General features: G+C 50.3%; 1 protein-coding gene across 1 annotated transcript; it reads left to right on the forward strand.

Moving 5' to 3' along the window:
- The first annotated feature begins 5,012 nt into the window (after positions 1-5,012).
- C8G (complement C8 gamma chain) lies at positions 5,013-22,257 on the forward strand. The gene is made up of 7 exons (XM_066579716.1): positions 5,013-5,241; positions 9,137-9,288; positions 9,384-9,457; positions 11,100-11,207; positions 20,496-20,597; positions 20,813-20,851; positions 22,028-22,257. Exons 1-7 carry the CDS (start codon positions 5,119-5,121, stop codon positions 22,039-22,041), a joined length of 612 nt encoding a protein of 203 aa, XP_066435813.1. The 5' UTR covers positions 5,013-5,118; the 3' UTR covers positions 22,042-22,257.
- The last annotated feature ends 1,194 nt before the right edge of the window (positions 22,258-23,451 follow it).

Raw genomic sequence — 23,451 nt, forward strand, 5'->3', positions numbered from 1 at the left:
AAAGGTGCCCGTTCGCCCCGACCGCCGCCGACTCTGAACTACCTTCTATCTGTGACACAACATGGCCGCGCCGGCCTCGGGGCGCATTCATACGGGCGCATTATGGGTGCGCTTTGTGACCGATGAGTGTCCTGAGTGCCGGTTGCGGCCGCCATCTCAGCAGGGTTCGTATTGGCCAGTGACGCACCGCCTGTTTGTGCCGCGGAGCCATAAAGAGCGACCGTCTTATTACACCCCCTTGATGCCGGTGTTTGCGATTGTGTGGACAGTGGAGGCGGCGGAGGCCGTGGTCCCTGCGACGTGGACCATCCGCTCCTCTAACAGTCGCAGTAATCCCGGCCTGCAGGGAGTCCATCAGTAAGGTGTCCTGCAGTCGCTCCTCCGTGGGGTCGGACCAGACAGACGGTCTTCACCCCCCACATCACTGAGCCTCGGGCGTCCATCACCCGGCCGCCGGTTGTCCTTCCGTGGAGCCCTTGTTGAGACTCGCCCCTTCACCCCGGGGGCCCCACGAGACCGGCCGCTCCGCAGACACTCTGACCGGTCGTCTACACATCAGTCCTTGTCACAGTCCCTGCGAGCCGCACGCTTCTCCAGCTTTCCTGCTTCCAACATCACCGGCACAAGCCGCCTGAATATATACCGCACACCGCGGGCGCTGCGTACTGGGTGATGACGTTACCATAGGGGATCCTCGGGAGCGCCCCCACCTGGGTAAGGGCTCATGTTTGCCCATGGTTTATACATACACAGCCCACACACTCTGCCGGCAGAGACCGCGTACCGCTGAGCGTGCACAGTGTACGCCGGGGAACATGACCCCACACGTACACCCCGCAGGTCAGCGCACGAGACCCCCACACGTACACCCCGCAGGTCAGCGCAGGAGACCCACACGTACATCCCGCAGGTCAGCGCAGGAGACGCCGCACGTAAATCCCGCGGCTCAGCGCAGAAGACCCCACACGTACATCCCGCAGGTGAGCGCAGGAGACCCCACACGTACACCCCGCAGGTCAGCGCAGAAGACACCACACGTACACCCCGCAGGTCAGCGCAGAAGACCCCACACGTACATCCCGCAGGTCAGCGCAGGAGACGCAACGCGTAAATCCCGCGGGTCAGCGCAGAAGACCCCACACGTACATCCCGCAGGTGAGCGCAGGAGACCCCACACGTACATCCCGCAGGTGAGCGCAGGAGACCCCACACGTACATCCGGCAGGTCAGCGCAGTAGACCCCCACACGTACATCCCACAGGTCAGCGCAGAAGACCCCACACGTACATCCCGCAGGTGAGAGCGCAGTAGACCCCCACACGTACATCCCGCAGGTCAGCGCAGGAGACGCCACACGTACATCCTGCGGGTCAGCGCAGGAGACCCCCACACGTACATCCTGTAGGTCAGCGCAGGAGACCCCCACACACGTACATCCGGCAGGTCAGCGCGGGAGACCCCACAGGTACATCCGGCAGGTCAGCGCGGGAGACCCCACAGGTACATCCGGCAGGTCAGCGCGGGAGACCCCACAGGTACATCCGGCAGGTCAGCGCGGGAGACCCCACAGGTACATCCGGCAGGTCAGCGCGGGAGACCCCACAGGTACATCCGGCAGGTCAGCGCGGGAGACCCCACAGGTACATCCGGCAGGTCAGCGCGGGAGACCCCACAGGTACATCCGGCAGGTCAGCGCGGGAGACCCCACAGGTACATCCGGCAGGTCAGCGCAGGAGACCCCACACGTACATCCTGCAGGTCTGCGCAGGAGACCCCAATAGGTACCTCTCGCAGGTCAGCGCAGGAGACCCCAACAGGTACATCCGGGCTGGTCAGCGCAGAAGACCCCACACGTACATCCCGCAGGTCAGCCTAGGAGACTCCACACGCACATCCCGCAGGTCAGCGCAGGAGACCCCACACGCACATCCCGCAGGTCAGCGCAGGAGACCTCACACGTACATCCCGCAGGTCAGCGCAGGAGACGCCACACGTACATCCCGCAGGTCAGCGCAGGAGACCCCACACATACATCCGGGCTGGTCAGCGCAGGAGACCCCACACATACATCCGGGCTGGTCAGCGCAAGAGACCCCACACGTACATCCCGCAGGTCAGCCTAGGAGACCCCACACGTACATCCCGCAGGTCAGCGCAGGAGACCCCACACGTACATCCCGCAGGTCAGCGCAGGAGACCCCACACGTACATCCCGCAGGTCAGCGCAGGAGACCCCACACGTACATCCCGCAGGTCAGCGCAGGAGACCCCACACGTACATCCCGCAGGTCAGCGCAGGAGACCCCACACGTACATCCCGCAGGTCAGCGCAGGAGACCCCACACGTACATCCCGCAGGTCAGCGCAGGAGACGCAACGCGTAAATCCCGCGGGTCAGCGCAGAAGACCCCACACGTACATCCCGCAGGTGAGCGCAGGAGACCCCACACGTACATCCCGCAGGTGAGCGCAGTAGACCCCCACACGTACATCCCACAGGTCAGCGCAGAAGACCCCACACGTACATCCCGCAGGTGAGAGCGCAGTAGACCCCCACACGTACATCCCGCAGGTCAGCGCAGGAGACGCCACACGTACATCCTGCGGGTCAGCGCAGGAGACCCCCACACGTACATCCTGTAGGTCAGCGCAGGAGACGCCACACGTACATCCCACAGGTCAGCGCAGGAGACCCCCACACACGTACATCCCACAGGTCAGCGCAGGAGACCCCACAGGTACATCCGGCAGGTCAGCGCAGGAGACCCCACAGGTACATCCGGCAGGTCAGCGCGGGAGACCCCACAGGTACATCCGGCAGGTCAGCGCGGGAGACCCCACAGGTACATCCGGCAGGTCAGCGCGGGAGACCCCACAGGTACATCCGGCAGGTCAGCGCGGGAGACCCCACAGGTACATCCGGCAGGTCAGCGCGGGAGACCCCACAGGTACATCCGGCAGGTCAGCGCGGGAGACCCCACAGGTACATCCGGCAGGTCAGCGCGGGAGACCCCACAGGTACATTCGGCAGGTCAGCGCAGGAGACCCCACACGTACATCCTGCAGGTCTGCGCAGGAGACCCCAATAGGTACATCCGGGCTGGTCAGCGCAGAAGACCCCACACGTACATCCCGCAGGTCAGCCTAGGAGACTCCACACGCACATCCCGCAGGTCAGCGCAGGAGACCCCACACGCACATCCCGCAGGTCAGCGCAGGAGACCTCACACGTACATCCCGCAGGTCAGCGCAGGAGACGCCACACGTACATCCCGCAGGTCAGCGCAGGAGACCCCACACATACATCCGGGCTGGTCAGCGCAAGAGACCCCACACGTACATCCCGCAGGTCAGCCTAGGAGACCCCACACGTACATCCCGCAGGTCAGCGCAGGAGACCCCACACGTACATCCCGCAGGTCAGCGCAGGAGACCCCACACGTACATCCCGCAGGTCAGCGCAGGAGACCCCACACGTACATCCCGCAGGTCAGCGCAGGAGACCCCACACGTACATCCCGCAGGTCAGCGCAGGAGACCCCACACGTACATCCCGCAGGTCAGCGCAGGAGACCCCACACGTACATCCCGCAGGTCAGCGCAGGAGACCCCACACGTACATCCCGCAGGTCAGCGCAGGAGACCCCACACGTACATCCCGCAGGTCAGCGCAGGAGACCCCACACGTACATCCCGCAGGTCAGCCTAGGAGACCCCACACGTACATCCTGCAGGTCAGCGCAGGAGATCCCACACGTACATCCTGCAGGTCAGCGCAGGAGACCCCACACATACATCCGGGCAGGTCAGCGCAGGAGACCCCACACTGACATCCCGCAGGTCAGCGCAGGAGACCCCCACCGGTACATCCCGCAGGTCAGCGCAGGAGACCACACACGTATATCCCGCAGGTCAGCGCAGGAGACCCCCACACGTATATCCCGCAGGTCAGCGCAGGAGACCCCCACACGTATATCCCGCAGGTCAGCGCAGGAGACCCCCACCGGTACAACCCACAGTTCAATGCAGGAGACCCCACACGTATATCCGGCAGGTCAGCACAGGAGATCCCCATAGGTACATCCCGCTGGTCAGCGCAGGAGACCCCCACTGGTACATCCCACAGGTTAGCGCAGGAGACCCCCACCGGTACATCCCACTGGTCAGCGCAGGAGACCCCCCATGTACATCCCGCAGGTCAGCGCAGGAGACCCCACACGTACATCCTGCAGATCAGCGCAGCAGAACCCCACAGGTACATTCCGCAGGTCAGCGCAGCAGAACCCCACAGGTACATTCCGCAGGTCAGCGCAGCAGAACCCCACAGGTACATTCCGCAGGTCAGCGCAGCAGAACCCCACAGGTACATTCCGCAGGTCAGCGCAGGAGACCCCAACAGATACATCCCGCAGGTCAGCGCAGGGGACCCCCCACAGGTACATCCCACAGGTCATCGCAGGAGACCCCATCCGTACATCCTGCAGGTCAGCGCAGGAGACCCCATTCGTACATCCTGCAGGTCAGCACAACGTTCTTTACCTTTCAGGGTATTCGGGAGCAGAGGACCACCAGAGCGCGTCTGTTATCTCCACGACACTGGAGGACTGGCAACATGTGGCGCTGCCTGATGAGTGATGGTACCAATAGTTTCGGGGTGATGGTGGGTTCATGTGTGGTGCTGAACCCCAGGAAGCCACGGACCCCAGCTGTCATCAAACCACTTTGCAGGCTGGCGGGGGGTGTTCTTATGGGTTGGGTCCACTGGTCCCTCTAAAGACGTCATTGACTGTTTCCCGCTTGGTGACCATTTGCAGCCGTTCATGGACTTCATGCCCCCCACAATGATGGACATTCCAGCAGGATAATGCTTGTGTGGGGTCTCCTATTTGACATTCATTTGCCCTACAAGGTGGTGGGGGGCCCATTTATGGCAGAGACAGCTGTGGACCCCCAAGATGCAGCCACCTTATCTGCTCCCCCATCCGTCCGGCTCTGGGGGAGGAGAGCAACGACCTTTGGGTTTAGACAACAAAAAGTAAAACCACTCGTTGCTTCCAGTAAAAGCCAGATAAGGATTTCCCAACCGTCCAGCAAACAGCGTCCGCAGCGGCTGCCGCCATGTCACCCCCGAGAGTCCTCCTCATCATCCTGATCCTGGGCGCCCCCCCTTATACCTGCGGGCAAAGGAACACGAAGCCGTCGGACAAGATGCAGGGCCTGGCCACGTTCAAGCTGCAGCAGGTGAGAGGCGGGGGTTATTCCAGGTATGCAGTGCTAGGCGCTGATCTACGCCGGGCGCCGCAGTGCAGGGCGCTGATCTATGGGGGGCGTCGCAGTGCTGGGTGCTGATCTACGGGGGAGGGGGGCGCTGCAGTGCTCGGCGCTGATCTACAGGGGGGCACTGATCTATGTGGTGGGTGCTGCAGTGCTCGGCGCTGATTTACCGTGGGGGCGCTGCCGTGTTATTTGGTCGCCCCTTAGCCGTCTTTTTCCGGGGTGAATAATCCCAGTTTTGGTGCCTCTCTGGGTATTCCAGTCCCGTCATTCCATGTATTAGTTTAGTTGCCCTTCTTTGAACCCCCTCCAGCACTGTAACATCTTTCCTGAGCCCCGGTGACCAGAACTGTGCGCAGTATTCCATGTGAGGCCTGACAAGTGCCTTATATAGTGGGAGGATAATGTTCTCGTCCCTCGCCCCTATACCTCTTTTACTGCACCCCAAGACTTTATTAGCTTTTGCAGCAGCTGACTGGCATTGGTTGCCCCAGTTTAGTCTACAGCCCACTAGTACCCCCAGGTCTTTTCCCTAGCAGTACCCCATTTAGTGTATATTGGTGACATCCGTTTCTCCTGCCCATCTGCAGAACCTTACATTTATCCACATTGACCTTCATTTGCCCATTCCCCCCCCCCCCCCCCCGATCCCCCGGCTTATCTCGGTCCGTTTGTAGCCGCACATTGTCCTCCGTTACATTGATTATATTGTATAGTTTTGCATCATCTGCAAATATTGATATTTTACTGTGCAGCCCCTCTATCAGGTCATTGATAAATATGTTGAACATAATGGGGCCTAATACTGAGCCCTGTGGCCCCCACTAGCAACGGGGCCCATCAGAGCAAACTTTCAGTGCAAATCATTTTGCTGTTAATATAATTGAAGAATAGCTTCGGGTTGTTTCTGCTCTCTTTGGCGATCAGTCTTTCTGCTTCCTCCTTAGCAGTTTGATCTTTTCTTTGCATATTTCGTTTATTGCCCCTCGTACCGTCTTGTCGAGCCACATCGGTTTCCTTTTAGTTAAGTTTCTTTTATTTTTAAAGGGTATGAACGGCTCACATGAGGCGATTAGGATCCTTTTAAACTCCTCCCATTTGTCCTCCGTACTGATATTTTTGAGGGTGTTGTCCCAATTAATGTTACCGATAGTTCTAAGCTGATCACATTTTGCTTTACTAAAGTTTAGTTTGTTTGTCGCTCCCTGATAAGGCTTCTTATTGAATGACAGCTGGAAGTTGATTATATTGTGGTCACTGTTCCCCAAGTGCCCCTCAACCTGCACCCTCTTTATTCTGTCTGGTTTGTTAGTTAGTACTAAGCCCAGAGTGGCCCTCCCTCTCGTTGGTTCCCGCACAAGTTGGATAAGGTAGTTATCTTTAATTGTTCTCAAGAACTTATCACCCCTGTGAGATTTGCTGGCTTCGTTTTCCCATATTATATCTGGATAATTAAAGTCCCCCATGATAATTACTTCGTTGCGGTTTGACACCTCTTCTATCTGCCTTAGTAGTAAGGTTTCAGTTTGTTCTGTTGCTTTTGGTGGTCTATAGAAAACCCCGATCAGGATTTTATTAGTCTTTCCTCCTTGTATTTCCGCCCATACAAAATTCACGTGTTCATCTCCTACACCTATATCTTCTCACAACCTTGGCATTAAGTGGGATTTAACATACAGACATACCTCCCTGCCCCGTTCTGGCTTTTCGTGATCTCTCCTGAAGAGATTGTATCCCTGTACATTCCCCGCCCAATTGCATTTTTCATCAAGCCATGTTTCCGTTATTCCCACTATATCGTAATTTTCCTCAGACATTCTCGCTTCAATCTCACCCACTTTACTGACCAAACTTCGTGCATTCGTAGCCATACAATTCGCCCCCCAGTCCTCATTTGTAAGAGCAGGGTTTTTCCCGAGCAGCACCTGGCCTTGCTCCAGGAGGGCCTTTGCTGGAACTCCTTGCAGCCGAGGTCCCAGAGGGCCACTATTCCTCACCTTGGTTAGCCTGGCAGCCACCTTATATGATCTCCAGGAGACACATTGCTGCGCCTCCTGCTTGATCTCCTCAATCCCTTCTGGGTAGCCAGTTGTAATATATCCCCAGTCTCTGCCGGCCTGGACCGGGGAGTGGGAGTAGTAGTCCTCCCCTAACCATAACCTAGGACCTCACCCTCCCTGGGATAAGAGCAAAATCCCCTGGAGGTAACAGAGGGGGACTGGAGCCGCAATCACCTGCACACAGGATGGACCACACTGCAAGTCAGCAGATGGTATCACACCTGATGGGATTAGATGCATCAGAAAGTATCACACAGGATAGGATTAGATACACGGCTCAGCAGACAGTATCACACAGGATAGGATTAGATATACGGCTCAGCAGACAGTATCACACAGGATAGGATTAGATACCCGGCTCAGCAGATGGTATCACACAGGATAGGATTAGATACAGCAGCTTAGCAGTCAGTATCACACAGGATAGGATTAGATACAGCAGCTTAGCAGTCAGTATCACACAGGATAGGATTAGATACAGCAGCTTAGCAGTCAGTATCACACAGGATAGGATTAGATACACGGCTCAGCAGGCAGTATCACACAGGATAGGATTAGATACACGGCTCAGCAGACAGTATCACACAGGATAGGATAGATACACGGCTCAGCAGGCAGTATCACACAGGATAGGATTAGATACACGTCTCAGCAGGCAGTATCACACAGGATAGGATTAGATACACGTCTCAGCAGGCAGTATCACACAGGATAGGATTAGATACACGGCTCAGCAGGCAGTATCACACAGGATAGGATTAGATACACGGCTCAGCAGGCAGTATCACACAGGATAGGATTAGATACACGGCTCAGCAGTCAGTATCACATAGGATAGGATTAGATACATGGCTCGGCAGACAGTATCACACATGGTAGGATTAGATACACAGCTCAGCAGACAGTATCACACAGGATAGGATTAGATACACGGCTCAGCAGTCAGTATCACATAGGATAGGATTAGATACACGGCTCAGCAGTCAGTATCACATAGGATAGGATTAGATACACGGCTCGGCAGACAGTATCACACATGGTAGGATTAGATACACAGTTCAGCAGGCGGTATTACACATGATGGGATTAGATACACAGCTCAGTAGTCAGTATCACACATGGTAGGATTAGATACACAGCTCAGTAGACGGTATCACCCAGGATAGGATTAGATACCAGGCTCAGCAGGCAGTATCACCCAGGATAGGATTAGATACACAGCCCAGCAGACAGTATCACACAGGATAGGATTAGATACACAGCCCAGCAGTCAGTATCACCCAGGATAGGATTAGATACACGGCTCAGCAGACAGTATCACACAGGATAGGATTAGATACACGGCTCAGCAGACAGTATCACACAGGATAGGATTAGATACACAGCCCAGCAGTCAGTATCACCCAGGATAGGATTAGATACACAGCCCAGCAGACAGTATCACACAGGATAGGATTAGATACACGGCTCAGCAGTCAGTATCACCCAGGATAGGATTAGATACACAGCTCAGCAGGCGGTATCACACATGATAGGATTAGATACACGGCTCAGCAGACAGTATATCACAGGATAGGATTAGATACACAGCCCAGCAGACAGTATCACACAGGATAGGATTAGATACACGGCTCAGCAGTCAGTATCACCCAGGATAGGGTTAGATACACAGCCCAGCAGTCCGTACCATACATATAGGCTTAGTTACATCAGCTGGAGTTGTCCTGTAGGTAGTTGCAGCCACCATCGTAGATCTATACATGGACTGTTCTGCGCGGCTCTGATGGGAGTTGTACTCTCAGTTCTCAGGGAAGTGGCATCTTCTATCAGTCGCATCGGAGTGTAATTACCTGAAGACCAACAACCATCGACTGGAGGCCACCATGATTCAGGCCTCGCCGTCTAAGAACGCCAGGGGAGAGGAGACGATGGCCGTCAGCACATTCCAGAAGCTGTAAGGAAGCCATAATGGATACGTATCTGATGGATGTGTCCGTGCGCCGGCGGGTGAGAGCGTGCCGTAACGTTACGGGTGATCTTCTCTTTCAGGGACGGAATCTGCTGGGAGATTAAACATTCTTATGTGCCGATCAGATCCGCGAAGGGGAGGTTCACCCTGAAAGGTGGGTTACATGCTGGAGGGGATTCTTAATGATGGTAACAGATTTATAGGGTTTTTTTGTTTTTTACTATGTTGCTATTTTTCACACTTTTTTGTGTCGTCACATTTAAAGCCCCCTAACGGTCTGGTTTTCCATCAGTGCTGCTGGTTTGGTGGGTCCGTGGTTCTCATGTGTGCCCTTTGTTGCCGCAGTCTCACGGGGGTCGGTGCATTTACACAAACCTCTGCGACGCGCATTTCACAATGAGTGTCGTGTGATTGCATGTTTTATTTAGCTTTTTGCACAAAACAAAACCTACAACCAACCACCGCGCTCCATTCACTGACACGGGCAGTGAGGTTATTTAGTTCAATATGTGCTATTTTAGTGAACACTGCGAACAACATGCCTGCGCGAAATACACTAATGCAAACAAACCCATTGAAATCAAGGGCTGCTATTTACTGCGTATTGCATGCGCAAAATGCTGCACAAACGCGTACGTGTAACACAAGCCGAAAGGAGGGGGGGTTGACATTTTAAATTATTCTTTTATGTATTTTTTGTCCCTCTACTTCATTCTAGCAGTCTATTTTCATGCCTATGAAGTTCAGCCCGAGGCTGAGCCTCATAGGCCACCATAGGCACAGAGGCCATCTTCAAGCCTTTGGCTGCCATAGCAATCCATTGCGCCCCGTGATCACATTGTGGGGGTCAATGGGTGACAGAGGGAGCCCCCCTCCTTATGTCAGCCTTTTACATGCTATAGTTGTACTGATCGTGACATGTAGAGGGTTAAACAGCAGGGATTGGAGGTTTTCCTGGTCCCCAGTATTAGAACAAGTCCCGGGTTCTTACCAGACAGCATCGTCCCCCATTCCTACTGTGACAGGAGTCCCGGGGCAGTATTCTGATGCAGCTCTGTAAAAGGTGTTGCATCAGAATAAAACCCATTAGTGACTACTGTAAAGAGGTATATGGGCGGTCATTAAGGGGTTGAACTGTTGTAAATCATTGATGACTTATCCTTAGGAAAGGCCTTCAATAGTAGATCATCAGGGGTCTGCCAATCAGGGTGTGCTTGTGCACTTAATTGATTTCTGCAGGTAGAAGACAGCTCCGTTTCTACTGCAGTGGTCAGACTTGGTAGTGCAGGCATTGATGGGAATAGGAACTTTGCCTGCAATACCACACCTAGCCACTGCAGTGAGAATGAAGCTGTCTGCATCCTGCAGAAATCAGCTCAGTGCATGAACAGACCAACCCAGAGAAGAGATGATCAACAGGGGTCCATGCCTGGGGACCCTCACTATTGTAATATTAATGGCCTATTCTAAAGATAGGCTATTAATGATTTACAACTGGACAACCCCTTTAAGATTTGTTTACAGCATCTGGAGCGCCTCGTGTTGTAGACCGCTGGAATATGATGTATCAGATATGAAAACAGCAACCTGCTGATGGTTTCCAGATAGTAACAGATATTTCTGCACTGCATGGATCAGAAAGAGATCTGAACCCGCAGAGAAGGTGATGAAGGCAGAGTTGCCGGATTGTTTGCTGTTATAACTACAAGTGGAGTGTCACTTTAAGTGCGGGCGGCTGGTGGACTGTTACATATGTGTATCGCGTGTACGTTACACCCGTGTTTCCTTCTGCTTAGCACAGGGATATGCTGGATCAGTGGACATGGTGGTGGGGGACACGGACTATCAGAATTACGCCATATTATATTACCAGCGGAGGAACAAGATAACCCTTAAGCTCTACGGTACGTATGTGAAGGGGACCTCTAGCCTCCGCATGACACATCTCTGTCTGATTTGCTCCATTCACATCCAAAGTAGCTTTCAAACTGTGACTGGTTGTCCCTGGAATCAGACTGCAGTTAAGCTCCGCCCTTCTGACAGTCATGTGACCTAATAGATCTGCTCCAATGGTGCAAACAGTGTTAGAGACAAGAGATTGGAGCTCCAGGACGGTAATTTTCATATTCCCGATGCATTCTGGGAAGAGCGAAGAGTCACTGTGAGTGGGACGATTGCTGGGTTTAGCCGGGTCTAGTTGCAGAGAGGACATCGCCAGAAGTTTACACTTAGTAGCATCTTATAGCTTATGTATCATCACAAGAATTCTTAGAGGTTTGGAAGTTGACATAAACATGGAGGGGGCGGAGCCATATGGTGAGCTGCAGCGTATACTATATGTTTATGTATATGACCGGAGGAAAAGCCAAACTTCACCGGCCAGAAATACAAGCTTGTGTCTCTACGGGAGGAGAAGGTGGAAAGTCTTCAGGATAGAATAGCTACATTGTAGCTCATTAAGGATGAGGAGGATTTCCTTGACAGCAGAAGGAAGTCTTTAGAATATTGAAGGAGCAGAAGCCGAGGAATGGAAGCATATGACCCAAAGAATCCAGAGGACCAGGAGTCAGCCAGCACCCATACTGATCAGGAACCGGTACCAGGCTCTACCGCAGGGGGACAATGAGGAGGTGCAGCAAGAAATCCCTCTACCCACAAAGAACCGTCTAGAAAGTACCCAGAATCCTCCTGGATGGAGAAAAAAAAGTGTTGTGAAGAGGAGGAGGAGAAGTGGTGGTTGTGGGGGATTCCCTACTGAGAGGAACAGAGGCCGCTGTCTGCAGACCTGACACTTCACAGGAGGTGTGCTGTCTTCCAGATACACAAATATGTGTCTTATAGGCTGTGAAGACTCTTCAGTCCCCCAGAACACCACCCATTCCTACTAATACATGTAGGGACAAATGACACTGCAAAAAAAGGACCTTGCAACTATCTGCCGAAACTTTGAATACCTCAGAAAGAAGATGAAGGAACTAGGAGCTCAGGTGGTCTTCTCATCCATCCTCCTAGTGGATGGCCATAGAATAAGAAGATGGAACAGGATTCTGGAGGTGAACAACTGGCTACATCGATGGTGCCGTCAGCAAAGATTTGGATTCCTAGACCATGGAGTGAATTACCTATATGATGGACTGGTTGCTAGAGACGGGTTGCACCTTACAGACAGGTAAGCATATGTTTCGCAGGCTCCTTGCTTCACTCATCAGGAGAGCTTTACACTAGAACTATATTGGAAGGGAAATGAAAAGCCAGGCCAGAAATATACAGCTAATTAATACATTTGAGAACCTCGCTAATAGAAGTGGAAAGAAAGACTAAAGACAAAAAAATTTAGACGGAAAGCAGAGGACCAAGAGACCCCGATCACAAACTAACATGTTTCTACACAAATGCCCAGAGCATGAAAAAAAACAAAAAAGGAGAACTGGAGCTTCGAACACAGGAAGAGAAATATGATGTCATCGGCATCACGGAAACTGGGTGGGATGATACACATGATTGGATACAAGGCTTGAAGGATACAATGTATTTATAAGAAACAGACCTATATCTCCAGAATAAAATCTAACAATTTAACTTTCTTTTACTACTTCTGATACCGAGATGGACTTCTGGAAAGGCAACTGGCACTGATTCCTCTCTGTTTTGCAGGAAGGAAGCTGACATTAACGTTGTGGTTGGAGCAGGTCTGGCTTTACTGTTCACTGCTTTTCTTGTTTTTTATTTATTTTATAAATGTTTTAGTCCACATCTGCACCTAATCATCTTACTGAAACGACCACAGATATCTCTATTATATAATTTATGATCCAACCAACAGCGCAAACCGAACAACAACCGCGGATGAACGATTTACTACCACCATCTTGTAGAGTTAATTATCTTAACTCCTCATGTTATATTTTAATGTACGTCTTGGAAAAGTTTAACAAAAATGTCCAACAGAAAAAAGACAGACCGAATAAAAGGGGAGGAGGTATTGTGTTGTATGTTAGGAGAACATTCATCTCCACCGAGATTCAAGCTTTAGAGCTGGGAATTCTGTAGGAACGGGGTAAGAATACAAGGAGAGAACAACAGAAAGGACACCATTGTGGGCATTTACTATAGGCCGCCGGGACAAGCAGAAGATATGGAGGGACTCTTTTTACATCAGATGACCAAGCTCTCAAAGAAGCCCAACATAGTGATCATGGGAGATTTACCGATCCAGACATTTGTTGGGAATCTCAGGAAAAAGTTATGGGTCCAACAAATTCTTATCTGCTCCTGCTGACAAATTTATCTTCTAAAAGGTCAAAGAAAAAACAAGGGGATCTGCTATCTTGGACCTAATTCTTACCAACAGGGAGGGAATGGTTGAGGAAATAAGGGTGGCTGGGACCTTAGGAGGCAGTGAGCATGATATCCTTGGATGTTGGATAACAAGGGGAGGAAGACCTGAGAAGAATCAGACCTCAAGGTTGGATTTCAGAAAGGCAGATTTTAATGAACTCAGAAATAGGAGAGGAAGAATCCAATGGCTGGATGTTCTTAAGGACAGAAATGTCCAAGAAGGTTGGGAAATATTGTGGAATGAGATTCTCAAAGCACAATCGTTAACAATCCCTAAAAGAAGGAAAAATGGGAAGCATTTAAAGAGACCCGGTGTTGCAGCCGTTCTGAGGTTCCCACCTTGCTTTCAGGCCAGACCAGGGTTTAACAGCATTCCTACCCCTCGTGGAACTGAGAGGAGTGGTGGTTGCAAGATTAATGTCAGTCAGCACCTGGTGCTAAGTAGCTCTGCTCCTATTTAGGCAGTGCTAACTGTTACTCCTGTGCTTCAATCACTCACTTCAGTCCTATGTTGGACAGTGTCGGAGCAACACAGAGTGGTGGAAGATCTCCATTATAAGCTAAGTTCTTTGCTGTTTGGTTTGGTTTGGTTTCTCCTTTTGTTTTGTGCTAGGGCTCCCCGATAGGGACTGCTCAGTGGCCCAGGCTCGAGTGCAGGCTCGCACTTATCAGCGCAGTCGGTCTGCCGAGTAGGCAGGGCCCCCTCCTGGGTTAGGGGACGATAGGGAGAGCATTCCCCTTTAGTTTTTGTTTCCTTTTGCACAGTTGTGCCTTTGATTTATGTTATTGAGGTTGCACGTCCAGAGGACGCAACAGGGAGATTCTGTGCTGTTACTATGAATCCCCTTGAGGTTTTGTCGCACCAGTTCGGCACGCTGGCTGCGGAGGTCGCGGAGATTAAACAGCGACAAACTGCACTGCAGGTTCCCAGCAAGGAACCAAAAATTGAGCTACCCGACCGTTTTTCTGGTGATAGGCAGAAATTCGGATCCTTTCAGGATGCCTGTAAGCTCTACTTTAGACTGCGTCCAGTGTCTTCAGGGGACGACGCCCAGAAGGTGGGCATTGTCATGTCCAGACTGCAGGGGGCGCCACAGGCATGGGCTTTTTCATTACCCCCAACGTCTGAGGCCTTGGACTCGGTGGATGACTTTTTGGCTGCATTGGGTCTTATCTATGACGACCCAGACAAGATATCGGTGGCTGAAGGGAATATCAGATGTTTACGACAGGGAGACTCCTCTGTCGAAGATTATTGTGCTGGGTTTTGATATTGGGCAGCAGAAACCCAGTGGAATAACCCTGCTTTAAAGAGCCAGTTCCATTGGGCTCTATCCAATAAAATCAAGAATGTACTGATAGGTTATCCAGTACCCCGCAGTCTAGATGAGGCCATGTCTCTGGCTATCAAAGCTGGGAGACGGATCAGGGAGAGGCATCAGGAACTCTCCATAGATTCGGGCTTCTTATCAGCAGATGTGGAGGAGCCCATGCAGTTGGGGTTTCTGGCTGCCAGGGCTAGGAATGGGAACAAAGTACAGTGTAAAGGTCGATGCTTTTCCTGTAACCGCATTGGTCGCATGGCTCAGTGTTGTCCCCGTCATAATTGCCAGCCAGGACTTGATGACCGGGAGATTACTGAGGGGGCCCCTCTAGGCCATCAAATTGCCTGGATATCACCCTCCAGACTGGTGCTTCCTGCTGAGATCCTGTCTGATAGTGTGGGCAACCCCATAATAGTCCTTCTGGATTGTGGAGCTAGTATTAATTTAATACATCGGGAGACGGTCAGACATTTAGGCTTAGAGATGAAGGCTCTGGAGTTTCCCATTCCCGTATCCGCCATTGATGCTGCTCCACTATCGCAGAGAAGTCTGAGGTTTTGTGTGCCTAACGTCCGTTTAAAAATTGGGCTGTTCCACAGGGAGATTATAACATTATATGTCATAGAATCCCTCCCTTCGCAAGTAGTCTTGGGGCTGCCTTGGCTACGTCTACACAACGCGGTAGTAGACTGGGAGAAGGGGGACATTGTTGAATGGAGCCCTGGTTGTCTGTCCGGTTGCATTTCTGTTGATCTAGCTTCTACTCAGACAGAAGAGCTGCAGGAAGTCATTGCCGACCTCTCTGAGGGGCTTCCTGCAGTGGGGGCAGACAAATTACCACCGCACAGACAGGGGGATTGTGCTATTAAACTTCTCCCTGATTACGAGTTCCCCAGGAGCCGCATATCTCCTCCTGAGAGACTGACGCTCAAAGCTTATACCCAAGAGGGTTTTAAGATTGATCCTGAGAGGGTCCAGAAATTGAAGGAGTGTGTTGCTACGGCTCCGGCACCGGGGCAGCCAGATTCTTCTGGGCCTATTATGGCCGAGGTCCAGAGAGAGTTACAGCGAGCAGTTCAGCGGAGAAAGTGAGTTGCTAACAGTCACCGCCCAGAGGGGGCGGAATTCCGTGTTGGAGACTTGGTTTGGTTGTCTACCAGAAATATAAAACTCAAACAACCATCCGCTAAACTGGGCCCGCGATTTATTGGTCCGTTTAAAATAATTGAGAAGATTAACACGATGGCCTTCCGGTTAGAAATTCCCAGGGCGATGAAAATTAACAATGTTTTCCACAAATCTCTGCTCAAAATATTCATTGATCCTGGGAATGACCCTCCACTCCCGGCTCCTGTGCTAGCGGATGGGGAGGAGCAGTTGGTAATAAGTCACATTTTGGACTCCCGTCGAGTGAAAAAATTTCACAGATCAAACCCTGGTCGTCCTGATCTTAAGGGTCCTGGGGCCCCTCCTAGAAGGGGAGGTACTGTTGCAGCCGTTCTGAGGTTCCCACCTTGCTTTCAGGCCAGACCAGGGTTTAGCAGCATTCCTACCTCTCCTGGAGCTGAGAGGTGTGGTGGTTGCAAGATTAATGTCAGTCAGCACCTGGTGCTAAGTAGCTCTGCTCCTATTTAAGCAGTGCTAACTGTGACCCCTGTGCTGGTCAATCACTTCAGTCCTATGTTGAACAGCGTCGGAGCAACACAGAGTGGTGGAAGCTCTCCATTATAAGCCAAGTTCTTTGCTGTTTGGTTTGGTTTCTCTTTCTGTTTTGTGCTAGGGCTCCCTGACAGGGACTGGTCAGTGGCCCAGGCATGATTACAGGCTCGCACTTATCAGCGCGGTCGGTCTAACTAGTAGGGAGGGCCCCCTCCCGGGTTAGGGGACGATAGGGAGAGCATTCCCCTTTAGTTTTTGTTTCCTTTTGCACAGTTGTGCCTTTGATTTATGTTATTGAGGTTGCACGTCCAGAGGACGCAACACCCGGATGGATGAACACAGAACTTGTACACATGTTAAAGAGGAAGAAAAATATGTTTATCAAATGGAAAGCGGGGAAATATCTAAAGGAGAATAAAATGGGGTCTGCAGAAACTGTAGGGCAAGGGTCAGAAAAGCTAAAGGAGATCTCCAATTTGTGTTTTCGAGGCTGTGATGACATAGGCTCACATCCCTACATTTGGTGGACATGTTCAATAGCGCAAGCTTTTTTGAAAAGGGTCTCCCACCTCATAGCTTCTGTGACTTGGAAGAGTCCTGGACTCAACCCCCATGTCTTACTGCTGGGAAATAAACCCTCAGGTATATACAATGCCCCCTTTATATTGCTGCAGTATATTACTATGGCAGCACGTGTTTTGATAGCACAGCGGTGGCAAAAACCAAGACTCCCATTTGATCCTCTTATATCTCACATAAATAAAATTCTCTTGAATGAAAAACTCACAGCTATACCCAAGACAAAACCTGGCAATCTGAAGAGATCCGCAGTCCCTGGATAACCTTGTGGATGTTCCTAGCTTACACCAGTTTGTGAATGAATCAGTGATATACCCGGAGATTAAGATGGTATTCTAGCAGATCTAGGCCTTTATGTATAATGTGATCTAAAACACCATAATGAGTGGAGATGTTGGCATTTATCCCTTCCCTGTGATGTATGGAGATACACAATGTTCCCTGTATGCAATTTAAAATTGTACTTTGTTTGTTTTTTCTGTTAGTCTACTAATGGAATCTCTGCACTCCAATAAAGACGTGGCTGCACCCCCTGCGTGGGCTCTATGTGGCAGAGTGCGGCCAACTTTATTATTAAACTCAAATAAAAACCTTTTGAAACATAAATCTCTCCTAGAATTTTACTTCTTGTTCGGTGGGGGTCCAGATGATCAGGATGTCATCAATGTAGCGGAAGTCGGCCAATGGTTTGCTGGAGGCCAGAAAGTCACTCTCCAGTTCTGCCATGAATAGGTTGGCATATTGCGGTGTCATTTTGCTGCCCGGCGGTCCCGGTTAGTTGCAGGAATATCTCTTTGCCAAAGGAGAAATAATTATGTGTGAGCATGAATCTAATGAGCTGTAACATGGACTCAGAGGCGACCCCATTGGCCTCAAGGTGTGCCAGGCAGGTGGTCAGTCCATCCTCATGTGGGATGTTAACAAATATGCAAAAATCAGGACAGCGCTTCCAGAGTGGACGGGTCTATCATCCTTAAGAAGCTGTTTCTACTTGTTAGGTATAATGAAGCACTCACCCGATGCTCAGTGAAGATCCTGTTTGTAGGATCTCCACTCACACCCCTTATCCAGATAATCCTTCAGCACAATGTGTCAATGGTTCCCTGGTATCCTGCCGGGCTAGTCAGCTGGAGAGCCGCGTGTATCCTCCGTCCCTCAACCGGAGAGCCGCTCAAAGTAGTGGTGTAAAGTAAAACTGGATCCACGCTCCAGGAACTGACACTCCAACCTTATCTGTTACAAGTTTAATCCGTACCTCCGTACAACGCGTTTCGTCCTTCTGTTAGGACTTTGTTAAGTACATTTGTCAAGAAGGACGAAACGCGTTGTACGGAGGTACGGATTAAACTTGTAACAGATAAAGTTGGAGTGTCAGTTCCTGGAGCGCGGATCCAGTTTTACTTTACACCACTCATGTGGGATGTTGGAATATAAGGATTCCACATCCATAGTGGCCAGGATGGCGCCAGGGGGGAGGGGACCTACAGTTGATAGTTTAGTATGTCCGTGGTGTCTTGCAAGTAGCTGGTTGTGTTTCTCACCAGTGGTTTGAGGATACCTTCCACCCATCCTGAGAATTTTCAGTGAGGGTTCCCACACCTGAGTTAATTGGTCTCCCTTGGTTGCCAGCTTTGTGTAGTTTTGGAAGCATGTAGAATGTTCTAACCCTGGGGTTCTCTGGTATCAAGTCTAAAAGTTTATTCACAACTGGCTGAGTGATTGTACTGTAAGAGTGGTCATAAATGGCTGCACATCCTAGTGGAAGAATGTATCAAATGGGGACCACAAGGCTCTGTCCTAGGCCCAGGGTTGGTCAACATTGTTATAAATGATCTAGAGGAGGGACTTGATGGGAAACTGATCACATTTGCAGATGATACAAAGCTAGGAGGGATAGCTAATACTAGGGAAGAGCGGAGGATTCAAAAAGATCTAGAAAAGCTTGCACAGTGGTCAGCGACTAACAGAATGGTATTTAACAAGGAGAAATGCAAAGTCCTACATCTGGGCAAGAAAAATGAAAAAAGCCCATACAGAATGGGAGGAATTGGGCTAAGCAGCAGCACATGTGAGAAAGACTTGGGTATACTAATAGATCACAGACTGAACATGAGTCAACAATGTGATGCAGCAGCCAAAAAGGCAAACACAATTCTGGGATGTATAAGAGAAGCATAGGGTCTAGATCACGTGAGGTCATTATCCCCCTCTACTCTTCCTTAGTCAGACCTCATCTGGAATACTGTGACCAGTTCTGGGCACCCCACTTTAAAAAAGACATCGACAAAGTGGAGAAAGTTCAGAAAAAAGCTACTGTCAGGACTTGAAACCAGGAGCTCTTGTACTCCAGGCGATGGCTCTCCCCGCTGAGCTATTCAAGCACTCTGAATAGCTCATAAGCTAAATCCTGTCCTTGTTCACTGTTCCTGTTTGCGTGATTGATTCACTTTTTAAGCCCGGCCTTGTACCTCCTTCTCATGCGAGATTATTGTGCTCTCACCCTTAGTTAAGCTCAGCTGCCTACTGCTCCTCTCCCTACAATTGCTGCTTCTGTGTAATGACCTGTGGCTTCACCCTGACTATGCTACCTGCCTGCTCTATTTGTACCACCACCGATACTACCTGTGTACTTATCTCCGGCATACCCTGACTATGCTATCGGGCCGCACTGGTCGCAACAAGAGACTTTGAACCTGATCGTAACAGTTACCAATATGGCGAGCGGTCTGCAAATCATGTCCTATGAGGAACGGTTAAAGGATCTGGGAATGTTGAGCAGAAGAGAAGGCTGAGAGGAGACTTAATAGCGGTCTACAAATACCTGAAGGGCTGTCACACTGCAGAGGGATCAGCCCTATTCTCATCTGTACAAGGAAAGACTAGAAGCAATGCGATGAAACTGAAAGGGAGGAGACACAGATTAGATATTAGACAGTGAGGGGATCAATGAGTGGAACAGGTTGCCACGAGAGGTGGGGAGTTCTCCTTCAATGGAAGTCTTCAGACTCCCGACAGACATCTGTCTGGGATGATTTAGTGAATCCTGCACTGAGCAGGGGGTTGGACCCAATGACCCTGGAGGTCCCTTCCAACTCTACCATTCTAGGATTCTATGAGAGTTCCCACAATGCACTGCTCTCTGTAACTGGAAACCAGCTAATTTGTTGATGTAGCTTTGGGTGTGAATGGAAAAGAAAACAATACAAGTAATAAAATTATTAAAACTATTGTATATATTGTATGCTGACGGGAGGCGGTGCTTATATTTTCTTGCGCTGTCATTTTTCTTAGGACGCAAGACGTCTGTGAGTGATGAAATCTACCGAAAGTTCGATGATCTCACCGTGAAGCAAGGAATAGATCTGCAATATATCTATCCTTTTCCGTCATATGGTGAGTGTTGGAATTACACTTCTAATTGGTCATGTGGGTGGAGTTTCATAAAGTTTTGTGTAAAGGGGTGTGGCTATCATATGGGGTGGAGCTCAGTGAAGCAAAAATTGGGTTGTTACAAGTCCCAGCAGCATAATAAATCCAACCCTATGATTCCCCGGTTGCCATCTTTCTTATACATTGCGGTATTTACAGCAGCGTGCTTCCACTTACAGGGTTCTGCGAGTCGGCAGATCAGTTCCACATCCTCAACGGTAAGTCACCACTCCGGTCTGTACTTTATTTCTGTCTTGTGTATGGGGGGCATTTTAAGCACAGCCCCCTTTAATGCACATTTGCATACACCCCTCCTCCTTGTCTCAGCCCTGTACATCCTGAAGATATCACAGAAGAGAAGAGAAGAGAAAGGACTCTACTCCATTCACCTGCACACCAACTTAGAAAGCTCATCTGCTTGTCCTTGGAGGCCCACCCCATAGTCAGTCATGTGACTTCAGAGCTGAGCTCCCAGAATGCACTGCTCTCTGGTAACAAATAAGTTCTAAATGTAGCTTTAGAGGAAAAGTCTGAAGCAAATAGATCAAGTAGATTGTAGCTGCGGACGGTTTTAGGGCTCCTTCACACGGGTGTGTTCGTGCGTGAAATCTGCAGAGAATGGAATCCATTGAGTCTAGGCTCTACTTTAGTCCACATTTGCGCAGCTCCCATTGCAGTCTATGGGGGGAGGTTTTTTGGTACATTTTTTTTTTACTCCTGTTTAGGAGAAGCAAGAACAGAAATAGGCTTTTTTTCTACGGAATTTCCCTTGCTGGATAAATAGTGGAATACTTTCTAGCAGGTTGTTATGGATGATGTGATGACGGACATCTGCAGTAACAATGGTTAGATGCCATGGTCAGCAATGACTGCAGCATCTGTGGTGTTAAACTACGCAGAGGAGTCATTAGATGAGCATCATTTCACTCCTTTTCTGGGAAAAACTCCACTGTGGTAATCGAAGAGCAAACATGGTCTCTGATTGATGGGGTGATAGCCTGAAGTCTCACAGCAAACATGGTCTCTGAGTGATGGGGTGATAGCCTGAAGTCTCCCGTCCCCTGGGACAGAGAGATATACAGGGGACTCTCCGATCTTCCCTGCTGTCGCTGGTCTCCCCTCCCTCTGTGCCCTGCACACACTTACCGAAATGACAGCTGTAAATTCAGTATTCCCGACCCCACTTCAAATGGCTGAAGCTCCTCTTCTGTAAGGGCTTCCCACATGCTTCTGGTGTCATTTTAAAGCCAAGGATCTTTACTTGATGAGAACAGCATTTTGGTAGCCCTGACAGATCCGCAGCTACAGCTGTTTAAAGTGTAATGAGTTCTGCTCATCCAAACCTGTAATGTCCTTTTGCTTGCGGGGTTAATGTTTCTTCTTCTGTATTGTAGAAGTGTCAAGATGACAGCGGCGCCATCAGGAGGGCTGATTGCTCCATGACTGCACCTATACAAGCCTGCTGTCTCTAGGTCCCCTTTGGGTTACATATGACTCACTATATGCCTCTTCAGATGTTGGACGGACCACTGATACACGAAGGGGACCAAACCCAACGCAATCATCATCTCTTCCCTAAAATCCTTGATTTATCTTCAAATATAAGTTACTTTTTTCTCCTTAACTTATGTGAAGTCTTGTATTATATGAAGTTGGGTAACCAATGCTAATATACAGACATTATAGGACCCAACGGGGTTGTCATCCAGTTGTCCCGAATGACATATAAACTGCACTGTCACATTTCTTACTTCTACTGCCCTATATTAGTGTCAGTCTAAACTGTAATTATAAGATTGTATTGATGAACAGTGCTATATACACTGACTGGTCACTGTATTAGAGCCGCCCCTTCCTTATCTACTAGCTCGTTGAACCTACTATGGTCTTCAGCAATTCGCCGTGGTATAGATTACACTCGGTGATGAAATCCTCCTGCAGGAATATCGGCCCCTGCGGACAGGAAGCTTCTTGTAGTTGCCACAGATTAGATGGCGGTGCTGACATGTTCTGACCGGCTGACAGGAAGGGGTCAGCGATTCATTCTGCTTGCGCTAAATTCTGACCTCCCATCAGCAACAGAGATCTGGATCCATCTGACCAGGAGATGTTTTGTGCTCAGTGATACAAGTTTTGCGCTCTTTTGCCCGCTGGAGTCTTTCTGTTTCTCTTAGACACAATGGCGCTGGAACTGGTCGCCCGCTGTTATACCATCTGTGCGGAGGAACGGCGAGTTGTGCGTTCGGACACGTTAGTTGTCGCTCCAGCGTTGTATTCAGCTGACTGTGCAGCCTGTTGGGCAGAACGATTCCTGACATCCTCCTCCGACCGACCCCTTTCAGTGATGAGTTGTTTCCGTCCGCAGGATCCTCTTTCACTGAATGTTTTCCTCGATTGTGCCATTCTCGGTATACTCTCCACATCGTTACATGAGAAACCCCCCATGATTGGCAGTGAGACCCCCAGCTAGTCTAGCACCGATGACCGGCCTCGTTGGAAGTCGCTCCGATCGTTGGATTTTCCCATCTAATGTGGATTCACACTGAAACTGATCCACGGAAAACTTGTCACGTGATTTTATGCTCCGGGGTCACGGGGAGAATTACCATACAGGGGGCGCCAATCGTGAGAGAGAGGGGGCTCTGATAACGCGGCCAGGGGCTCTAATAAAGGGCCCATTCAGCGTCATATAAATATATCTGTATATCACATCCTCGGTTCTCCCATGCATGACTAGTCGGATTTGGATCTAGGAATTGCTTGCAGGGGTTTGCAGTGATATATAAGGTGTGTGTTCCCTTAAGGGCCGCTGCATATT

The sequence above is a fragment of the Eleutherodactylus coqui genome, chromosome 10, assembly GCF_035609145.1.
Source record: "Eleutherodactylus coqui strain aEleCoq1 chromosome 10, aEleCoq1.hap1, whole genome shotgun sequence".
NCBI lineage: Eukaryota > Metazoa > Chordata > Amphibia > Anura > Eleutherodactylidae > Eleutherodactylus > Eleutherodactylus coqui.

Coding starts and splice junctions, on each gene's coding strand:
- C8G (XM_066579716.1), top strand. CDS start 5,119: ATGTCACCCCCGAGAGTCCTCCTCATCATCCTGATCCTGGGCGCCCCC. Junction 11,208..20,495: donor GATAACCCTTAAGCTCTACG/GTACGTATGTGA, acceptor CATTTTTCTTAG/GACGCAAGACGTCTGTGAGT. Junction 20,598..20,812: donor CTATCCTTTTCCGTCATATG/GTGAGTGTTGGA, acceptor TTCCACTTACAG/GGTTCTGCGAGTCGGCAGAT.